This window comes from Antrostomus carolinensis, unplaced genomic scaffold, assembly GCF_000700745.2.
Source record: "Antrostomus carolinensis isolate BGI_N321 unplaced genomic scaffold, ASM70074v2 scaffold13307, whole genome shotgun sequence".
Lineage (NCBI taxonomy): Eukaryota > Metazoa > Chordata > Aves > Caprimulgiformes > Caprimulgidae > Antrostomus > Antrostomus carolinensis.
Genome location: NW_010328162.1, coordinates 68200 through 79014, shown reverse-complemented (window position 1 = coordinate 79014; position 10815 = coordinate 68200). Strand labels below are relative to the sequence as shown.

The 10815-nt window shown below is 37.1% G+C and overlaps 1 protein-coding gene across 1 annotated transcript in view; it reads left to right on the top strand.

Annotated features, from left to right (window-relative positions):
* The window catches only part of TACC3 (transforming acidic coiled-coil containing protein 3), a 16942-nt gene that overhangs the window by 4830 nt on the left and 1297 nt on the right, over positions 1 to 10815 (top strand). The window contains exons 4-14 of the mRNA XM_010172159.1: positions 834 to 934; positions 1386 to 1578; positions 2586 to 2638; positions 3515 to 3648; positions 3740 to 3851; positions 4571 to 4723; positions 7069 to 7145; positions 7237 to 7280; positions 8329 to 8489; positions 9819 to 9925; positions 10136 to 10256. Coding sequence (XP_010170461.1) covers positions 834 to 934; positions 1386 to 1578; positions 2586 to 2638; positions 3515 to 3648; positions 3740 to 3851; positions 4571 to 4723; positions 7069 to 7145; positions 7237 to 7280; positions 8329 to 8489; positions 9819 to 9925; positions 10136 to 10256 — 1256 coding nt within the window. The remainder of the gene's footprint in view (positions 1 to 833; positions 935 to 1385; positions 1579 to 2585; positions 2639 to 3514; positions 3649 to 3739; positions 3852 to 4570; positions 4724 to 7068; positions 7146 to 7236; positions 7281 to 8328; positions 8490 to 9818; positions 9926 to 10135; positions 10257 to 10815) is intronic.

Here is a 10815-nt window from a genome sequence, read left to right as displayed (position 1 = left end):
GTCTTTCAGAAACAGGTAAGTGGGCAGCAGCATTACACATCATGCAGCATGGGAAGGGACTAGGCAATTCTGTTCTCTGCTTAGTGTCCTGGCTCAACTCTGAGGTGCTGTTTCTTCCTTGCATGTTGTTGGTATCTGAATGCCATCTCCAATAAAAAGGCCTGTCGTTAAAGTTGCACTTTGTTTTTCACCACATACAACTTATTATTTGAGAATGGGAGATGTAATGTTCCCTTTCCTAGGAAGTCTAACTATTAAAATGTCAGCATTACTGAAGGCAGTCAGGTGTTTACCAGAACTAGACTGGCACAAGATGTTCGTTTGACACAAATGTTTGCTTACTTGCTTCCTGTGTAACATGATCAGCTACTGTTTACCAAAGTATAAAGCTAAGTTTGTGCTGTCAGCAGTAACTTAAATATTTGACTTCTTTAATGAAGTTCTATGCTTTACACCAATAATCATTGCATTACTTTGGAAACCAAAGTAGCAGGCTGCCTGTAATTCTGTTCTTAATTAAACACAAAGCCTATCTTTCATTTAAAAAATAATAATGAGCTTAAGTGGAAGTAAGAGAACTGTGTGAAGTGAATAGAAATAAGCGATACTGCTGTGGCTTTCTCCTTCCCAGATAACACTGTTTCTGGTGGAGGGAGAGCTTTCTGTCATGTTAAGTTGTCACCAGGCAAGACATTTACATCCCCGCCCTCTGTAAAGCTTCCTGTACTGTGGTAGTAGAAACTCAAAGAAGCTTATTTCATTCAATGCTTCAGTAGTATAGAATTCAGAACTGTCTGTGTGACTTGTATTTTTATTTTTTTTCTTCTTCTTTTGGGAAATCAGCAAACAGAGTGTGGTAGAAGACAAGCCGAGAACTCAAGAAGACAAGCCAGGAGTTCAAGCACAAGCTGAACTTCCAGGAGAGAGCACCACGGTAAGGTATAGGAAAGTCAGCCAGTTCTCACCAAGTTGTTCCATGAAACAGGGTACTTTGACTTAACCTTGTCAAACCAATGTTTGATGTTTTGTCAAAGAATTGCTGTTTTTATGCATCTTCACTAGCTCTGTAATGAATATCAACTATGCAGACTTGTCTTTTGAAGGTAACATCAGAGACAGCCAAATTGGTACCTTTGTATTTAGTATCTTTTTTGATCAACAGTCACATATAAGGACAAACATAAGGGTGTGGAGTCTCAAAAAGTGACTCCTGTATAATATGAGCTGCACTCAGTGTTGGTAGTTTAGTTTCTATGCCTGTGAACTCTTGGTTTATTATGCTGGCTGCCCAGCTAGTTTATGACAAACCAATTTGATCATTATTGTGATTTTAATTGCATTTAAATCATTGGTGTAACAGTAAAAAGGATTGTTTTTCTCATCAGGAGAAGCAAATGAGCCCATCTAAAATGTCTCCAGCTAATGTCCCCTCTCAAGATAATTTGGTTTCAGCTGACAGTGGAAAAAAGTTAATGTCTGCAGAAGAAATTAAACCTAGTTCCCACAGAACTGAAGAAACAGCAGATGAGCAGACAGCTAACACTGAACCTGAAGAGATCTTCAGACCGTCATCAGAAGGTGAGGGCACGTCTGTAGAACAGACTGAAAAGATATTGTTACAATAATCTCTGTGTATGTATTTGTCTACTTCAGTTTTAGTATTTTTTCCAGTTTTTGTGTCTTGTTTTGCCCTTCTGAAAGGACTGTGAAACCTGTAATGACTAGCAGGGGTGGGAAATGTACCTAAGTGTATTTCTAACTTTCTCTGGATTAAACTAAATTCAAAAAGCTGGCTATTGGCATTCAGCTGCCTGGCAGGATGAATTTTAGGCTGGTACAGAAACAATCAGTTTCAGTGGCAGCTTTCTGTGCTGAAAAAATGCTCCCTTAAAATCTCTTCTGGTATTAAAGACTTTCTAAATTGAGAGCTGTAGTGCTATGCAACTGCCTGTGTTTGAGTCTTGTAGATTACTGTGAGCCTTGGCATTGCTTGAATACAGATTCATTTTGCAGTGTAGATGGTCTTTCTGCACCTGCATGCCTGTCTTGAAAGCTTACTACGTAGCTGTGACTTAACCACCTGGAAGGGCTATTCCTTGTAGAAGGATGAGCAAATGATTTGATTGCAGTGCAGTCTATCACTTAATACTTGAGTAGAATCAGTACATTAAGAAATAGCTATAACTGCATTGTTCAAGTCTGAACTGTGTGCTAATTTTAACAGTGAGGTAGCCAGTCTTACTCTTTTATGGGGCATTGTATAAGAGTAGAATATCCAAGTGTGCTTGCTACTTTGTAGAACAGAAGTTCTTCAACTGTGTGTTAAGTTCTACATATTCTTAGAGGTGGTTGGGGACAAATGGAAGCTGTAAGTCACTTAGCTTAGAAATCTTTGCCTGATATTTTTTATTTTTTCAAGTCCAGATAGAAAGACTATTTTTAACAAATGAAAAACAAGCTCATGAGGTGGGAGCAGGGATTTATTTGCTTTGTACACATACCTGTTTGTTTCTATCTGTGGATGCTTCACTGTAAGACAATATGACAATATTGCATCTTCATTGTATCATTTCCTTCTTTTCCAGTTCTAGGAATGGGCATAGAAATAGACTATCTGGAGCAGTTTGGGACTTCATCAGTATGTATGACATTGATATGCTTTGTTTACCTCCCTGGCAGAGGGGAAAGGAAAGGAAAATGAAACTGTTAAGCTTTGAATGGTGTAATGGCATGACTTCACTTTGAACTTGCCCACAGAAATATAGATTCTATTCAGAAGGAATGTGTCAACAAGGCTGGGCAGGGGGTGATGGTGGAAGGAAATGTATTGATAAGCAATTCTGCTGAGGAGCAGAGGCCTCTTGCTTTCAATTTGAGGAGGTGCTATTTTTCTTTAATAGCAGTGAAACTGAGATGTTGACATTTCATGTCTCTGGTTGCCAAAACTGCAAGAACATAATGCTTTGAAAGTGCAGGATCATTGTTTTGAAAATATTTTTTTCCAAAGTTCTTTTGTTTTATGGGTAATTCCAGGAAATTTGTCTCTATATTGGGCATGTCATGTTTTAATCAGTTCAGCTTAGTTATTCTTTCTCCTACTTTGTTCCAGAGTAGGAGTGGCTCTGAATATACAGCGAATACACTGAATTTAAACCGGTTTTTGATCATGCTGTGTTTGTCTTTGTTGTATAATCAAAGACAGAATGACGTACAGTGTTCATTCAGCTTATCAATACTATCTTTCCCTTTCAGTGTCTTCTGCTGGTTTTGAATAGTTCGTAAATGTTTCCCTTCTTGGTCTGTCTGTGAGCAGATTGAGTTTGCTTGACATTACATAAGGACTTAAGCGTGTGGGCACTGAGTTCCCTTACGTAATTTTTCTCCTGAGAACAATGCTCTGGCCCCTGAAGAATAGGCTCACCCTCTCTCCAGAGGATTGTTTATATGTGTGTGTGGGACGTGTGTGTTATGCTATGAAGCAGCATATCTACCAGTTTATGCCTCTTCCCACCAGTTCAAGGAGTCTGCCTTGAGGAAACAGTCACTGTATTTGAAGTTTGACCCTCTATTGAGAGACAGTCCAAGAAAACCAGTTTCTGGTACTATTGAAACAAATATGAATATCATGACAGCTCCACTTCAGCATGGGTAGGTATTGACTTAGTCCAGGCTGTAGGATGTAACTTTACAAAGAAAGGCAGCACTTGAATATAATAATATATGTTTGTTTGTTTTTTAGTCCTGTTGCTGATTTAGGTAAATTGCTTGAAGAAGCTGAAAAGCCTGCAGTAAGTCTTCAAAATGAAGAAAAACCAAAAGGACTAGATCTTCTGGGAACATTTGCAACTTCTGTAAGGGTGTCCGGAATGGTATCAGATTTCCTGTTGATGTTTTGGGAAAGGGATGGGCTAGGTTCTGGAATTAAGACTTATGCAGATATTTTAAGGATTGCAGAATAACTTAATGCTTATTTAAACTGTTATTTTAAAACCCAAGTTTGATACTCACTTATATAAAATTTGAACTTTTTGATGGACTTCATTTTCTTAAGTAATAAAAATCTTTCTTGTAGAAACTGGTTGCATTGCACATGGTCTAGGAGAGTTTAAACTGTTTTTAAGAATGCTTTAATCAAGCAATCGTAAAGCCACAAAAATAAGACAAGCTTGTATTTTAATTGCACTGCTGGAATGAAAAGTACTTCTTTGATTAATCTTGATGCTTTGCAGTCTAAGGTTTATAGTTTGAACAGCCTCTTATGAACAGATCTGCACACAGCAGTTCATCCTAAAATGGTGCCTTTTTGACTGGTGGGAAACAGAATGGTGTCATCTGCTTTGCTATCCACCAATTATAGCTATCAGAAACAGTTTCTGTTACGCATTAAAGATAACTACATGGCTCTGAAAGATATCTACAGAGTAAGAAAGTTATGCTAACAAAGTTATGGAGGTATTTTGAGTGTTTAAGTAAAATATGTTGTTTTAGCATTTAATAATCTGCATACAGGTAATCAGTGGCATGGAAATGGAAATCTGTTGAAACTCTACTTTTTTTTTTCTCCTCACAGGACACAAGTCCTCTAATTCCAGACTCCCTAACTAGTGATGTTTCTCCACTCCCTCTTGCTGCTTCCACAAACACTACAGTGGACGCTATTATAGATGTGTTAAAATATAGCCAAAAAGACATGGATGCAGCTGTTGAACTGGTGAAGAGAGAGGTATGGTGACTCTTCCAAAGCAGATCTTTTCATAGCCTTGAAAGTACCTTTTGTTTAAATTATTTAGTATAAATCTTTATACTTGGTAATTCTTTGCATCATACTTGACATAAGCATCTCATTCTGAAAAGCTTGCTGTGCACTTAAAAGGAGCAGTAGGTATAGAACTCTTTAGAGCTAATATCTAAGGAAATACAGTAAACTTCACTATTAGTCAGGTTCTGCCTTAGAACTGGTCAGTATTAAAAATAATCCTTGTCAGATGAAATGGTTAGGCTTAGTATCAGTGATCTCAATACGCTTTATTAAACTAGGCAAGAAATACCTGCTTTTGCCAATGGGATGGAGTGGCTTCTTCTGATACAATTATTTCCTTAAAACAAGATAAAACTGTAATGTCAATTCAGTGCAGTGATTTTTTTTGTTTGTTTGTTTTGTGGGGTGGGGAGGCACCACAGTAGTTGAGCTAATAAAATAAAAGTGAGATCTAGAGCTCACTCTGGAGGAGAAAAACATTAGTGGAGGAGGGAAGGAAGCAGTTGGTGGGATTTCAAGCGTATTCTGTAAATATATCACTACAGAAATTGCTCTTGAACCCCCATCTTACTGATGCAAGAAGAATTATGTATCCACTTAATCAAACTCGAGTAGTTGATTCATTATGGCTTCTGGGTTATGAACCTTACAAATACTAAATAATATAAGAGGAATACTTATGCATAAATGTCCTTAAAGCTAATCATGAAACTTCAAAATTAACTGTAGAAGAAAATGGAGCATTCAAAATTCCCGACTAGCAATACTGCAGGCAGTGGTACTAAGGACACCAAACGAAGATGACTGGTGATTATTTGCTGCTCAAGTTATTCTTTCCCTTTATGGTACAAAGATACTAGTTTTCCCAGAAGTAACATTTGCTTTCTGTCCTTTAGGAGAACACTTCTACCCAACATACTGTCTAGTACAGGAGAAGTGCAGTTTTAACACAGGACAGATTCTAGTGCATTGATCTAAAATGAAGAATTTATATAATAACAGGGGTAGAGTTTATAATATCTTCAAATTGGTGCTCTAATTTCTCATTTCAAAGAACTATTTTAAATATGCAAACATAATTGTAGCAAGACAGGTGTCACTGGATGACTCCAGTTGTGTGTCACTTAAATAAAAATGTTTGGAATTCCTATAGTAACTTGAAAGGAGGATAGACTAAATTTTCAGACTACTTTTTTTGGGGAAAAAACTTGAGTGGGAGAAGAAACTCTTTTCATTCTGGGCAAATACAGCACTTGAAAGTGTGCTTTTTTTTTGGGTCTACTGGACCATTTCTGTTTGCAAATGAAAGTTTCTAACCCATTTCCATCTTCACACATTTTTGCTTTTGTAATATTTGTTTCTAGCCTAATTATTGTTAATTCTTTCTCCTTATGTTTTGGTACATTCTTTTTTCACTGGTGCCTCACTTGTCATCTGAAATATTACGTATAAACTCATTTAAAATTAGTCTACTCTGAAACAAATACTGAAAATCAGTTTTCTACAGTATATCACACAACTTTGAGGAGAAATTGGCAGTAATCGTGTGCTCTTGGCTTCTCTTGTTTAAAATTCCAGGTTGTTTTGTGTGTTTTAGGCCTCTGTTATTGAAGGCCTCTCACACTGCAGTCTATTATCTGTATTACAGTTCTTAATAGAAACCTAAGGACAAAATTAAGTTCATGGAGTTTGCACAAAACATTTAGCAAACACTTAATACTCTTATTGTGAGTTCTGCTTTAGTTCAGCTCATCTGAAATAGGTATGGTTATTCTTAAATGAACTGAGGTGTCTTTAAATTTAGAGACATGGTAGGGAAAGGATTGAGTGTTGAATACAAATGACTTCCTACAACAATTTGATCTTGACTAGAGTAGCCTTCTGGTATTTACTGTTTCCTGTTTTAAGATTAGTAGATGTGTGTAGCTTTTGTTTGCCTTGTAAATAAAAGGGAAATATGTCACTTAAAAGAATATTCCTTATTAAGAGAACAGTAGTGCCCAAGGAACAACAATCTACATGTAGGGTGAATAAAAGTAGCCAAGAGGTTGGCTGAGTTGGCTCTGATCTGGCCACTTGAGAGATATTGGTAAAGCTGAGTGTATGCAAAATGTACATATCAATCTACATCTTATTTGACTCAACTTTGCAATGAAACACTTAATTTTGAATCTGTTAAGTAGTTAAAACTTATCTTTCTCCATATCAAATTATAAGTATACTTAAGCTGCCCTTTAGACTGTTCTGAGTATCAAATCTGGCTTCTCTTCCTGTGCAAGAAATAAAAATTTACTTTTTCCCCTTCAAAGGTTCAAGAGAAACAGTTGGAGACGCAGGAATGGAAAAAGAAGTACGATAAGCTTCATATGGAATACAAGGAAATGGGGTATGAATCTGTCTTGATTTTTATATCTACTTACTTACTCCAACTGCTTTCTCTAACTTATGTTCAATGTTGTTTTTCATGTTTTTTTTAGAAAAATAGTTGCTGAGTTTGAATGTACAATAACACAAATGATGGGTAAGTTCCATATTTACACTTTGAATGACTTGGGGGCATGGGGCATGCTTAGCCTAAGGTTGCTGACTGATTTTAATACTTATTCACTTCTGATGTCATTAACATTTTGAGTGCTTCAAGGGTGAGTGTAAGGTTTCAGACAAGGTTGTTAAGACTAACATCTTTATGCGTATTCATACAGACATGATATCATTTGGTAGGTAATGATGACTTCCTGAATCAGGTGTTAAAGACATACAACTTTCTTATTCTCCAGTGGAGTGTGAGCTGTTGATTTATTAAAATTGGCAGATGCAGTTGTCTGCACCTTGTATTTAACTGTTTATTATCTGACCTCATTTAAGTGATAAGATGTCAATAGGAGCTCTTGCTGGACAGACCTGGCCTTTGCTTCAGTGAAGTTTGTGGCTTCAAAGCCAAGATGACAGTAAAATAAACTCTTGTTGTATAGGTACATTCTCCTAGTTCAAAACTGAATAGCCAAATCTGTCTTGCATAAACTTAGTTCTTTAAGGAGACTAAATATTAGTCAGCTTTTTTATCAGCTTTTTTGTGCTTCTTTAAGCCTATGGTGAAACAGCTCAGGTGTGCTTTCAAAAACTTGTCCTGAAAGAGTTTGCTTGCTAGTTTGGCTTGCTGTCCCAGTCTCCTCCAGATCTTCCAGCTATTGTGTTTATTTAATGAAAATAAATATTTTCTGATTCCCTGCTTCTGTCCCAATGTTTGAGGCTCCTGTTACGGTAAACTTGGGTGTAGTGTTTTGACTACATTGCAGGAGAAACAATGCTTTGGGCGAGTACCTTATAATTGGTCTTTAATAGCCTTGAGGTTGGTACGAGGTAGTATGTAGCAAATAAAGACAATGACTGCTTTCTTAAGAGCACAGATTCTGTCTCCTTTCAGAAGAGAAGGTACATTATGAAACCTTTTTCTTTGCTTATGAGAGAGAATTGAAGGTGTGGGGGTTATCTGTCCATACTATGAAACTAGTTTTATGCTAATGCAGTAATTATTGTGACTGTAAACCTGTTAACTCTACCTTCTTTAGAGGATGCTCAGAAGCAGAAGGAATTTGCAAAGAAAGAAATGCAGAGGATGGTGGAAGAGAAGCAACAAGTTATTTCAGATCTGAACTCTATGGAGAAATCTTTCTCTGAACTCTTCAAACGATTTGAAAAACAGAAAGAAGTGCTAGAGGGTTACCGGAAAGTAAGATGCTATATTGCAAATAATATCCTTCCAAGAAAAATGAGACTTAGTGGAGAGGAGATGATGAATTTCTAGAGCAGCCATTAATTAGCTAGTATAAGCACTACCTGTAAAACCAGGTGTTAAGTTGTTGTTTATTTAAAGATTTAAAAAATTACTGGTTTGCTGTATTTAGTGACTGGCTTAAAGTATGATAGTGATCTCTGTTAGAAGCCAAAGTTTCTTCAAACAGAAGAATGAGCTGTTTCTTGCTGCAAACATATAACTTTTCTGTTAATCATAGAGAGACTCTTATGTAGCAACTGCTGCATAAGGGCAGCTTGTTTCCCCTACATAATGTTGAGTGGATCCTGAAGAGGACTTGCTCTTACAAGTCAAAATGATAATTCTTTATTGGGTGTTCTTCAGCTTAAAAAAACCCCCAACTTGGTAAACTCAGGCCTTCATTCTGCAGCATCTTCAAAAACTGGAGCAATGAAGCTAATGAGGAGCATAAGCTATAGTTTCTTACTGCATGAAATGCCTAAAAATTTAAGTTGGTGTTTCAAAAAGTGCTTTCAAATTTTTTTCCTTCAGTTATCCTTTAATGTCCCCTATTTACTCTAGCTTAGAACTAGCCTGTTACAAGGTTCATGATAGTCTAGGTTTGAGAAACAGGTGTAATGTCCGTGTTAAAACTTGAGTTACTGCTTTGCTAACATGTCAGACTTCTTACACCTTGTGTCTGTTCCATCTCTACACCCTAAATTCAGAAGACCTTTCCTTAAGCACAGAGTTAAAGCATCATAGTCACAGCACTTGTTTCAAACAGCTCTGATTTATCATAAGAACTAATAAAATAAGTTGTCATAGTGTCTGTACCTACTAAGGTAACTTTCTTGCTGTTAATATTGGATTCATTTACATCAGGCTCCAAAACCTGAATCTTTCCTTGGATTCTCTGAAGTAATTGAATTTCTACCTATTCTTAGCACAATTACAAGCTAAGACAAAGCTGATTTGAAGGAAAAAAAAACAACAAACAAACCAAAAAACCCAACAAAACAAGCAAAACTGGCTAGTGACCTTAGTTTCAATGATCTTTCCCCCTTAAAGTTTGCTAATAAATAAATAGAGTATGTTGGGAAGGAAATGAGGTGAATAAATCTTAATTTCCAGAGTTAAGAGTTTAAAGGGGTATCTGTGTAGGTTTGTAGGACTTCAGTTGTTGCTGCTATTCTGATGAGCTAATACTGCCACTTCAGTGTAGTCAAATAGCCCCTTTGTGAAGTGGAGAGACTCCTCCTCTACTAGCACATAAGCTAATTTAGCCTCTTGTTCCTGGGACAGAATGAAGAAGCTCTGAAAAAATGTGCTGAAGAATACTTGGCTAGAATTAAAAAAGAGGAGCAGAGATACCAGGCTCTCAAGGCACATGCTGAAGAAAAGCTCAATCAGTAAGTACTGTGTCAAGAAGCCAAGTGCTGTGAGTAAAATATATAGTTTTCACAGTTGCTGCAAAATGTGGTTCACTAATGACAAAACTTGGCTTCAAACACTTTTAGTTTGGAGATTAATCCAAAGTACAAGAATCTAGTGTGAGTCTATGACCAGTTTTTGCTGTGCTGTCTGAAGGGGATGTACACACTGTCTTGCTTCCATTGCAGAGCAAATGAGGAAATTGCCCAGGTACGAAGCAAAGCGAAATCAGAGACTGCAGCACTACAAGCCAGTCTTCGCAAAGAACAAATGAGGATCCAGTCTTTAGAGAGGAGCCTTGAACAAAAGGTTAGTCAAAATGCCATGAGCTATTATTGCCTTACACTAGGTCAAGAACTGCCTTGTACCAGTGCTAGGAATAACCAGGCTAACTGCTGGTTTTGATGGCTGTTGTACTGGCAGGCTTTGCGAAATAGGCATTGAAACTTAAGGCACTACTCTTGTTACAACTCACCTCTATGTTTAGATTTTCTGCAGCAAAAGGTTTGTTTCCATAGGTGGATCACAGAAGTGGTCAATCAAGGCCACTGTGTCAGGGGGTTTTCTGAACTACTGAAGGAGTTGGTGATCTAAAGCTTAAACGTGTCCCAGAGCAGAATCTGGGAATGAATCCTGAATAACTGTCTGGTTCAGCTTGCTCATACATATGATTTGTAAGTTGTTAGCGCTAATACAGACCCTTTTGTATTGACTGAACTCTTTCAATATTGTTCAGGCCATTAATCTTTGTATGTGATTGCAGTGTTCCATATTGCATAATGTCTTAGAATGTTTTGTGAAGGCACATCAGTTTTCTTTGTTAGAACCCTTCAAAGGAAAAAGCTTTTTGAGGGTTCATAGAATGTTG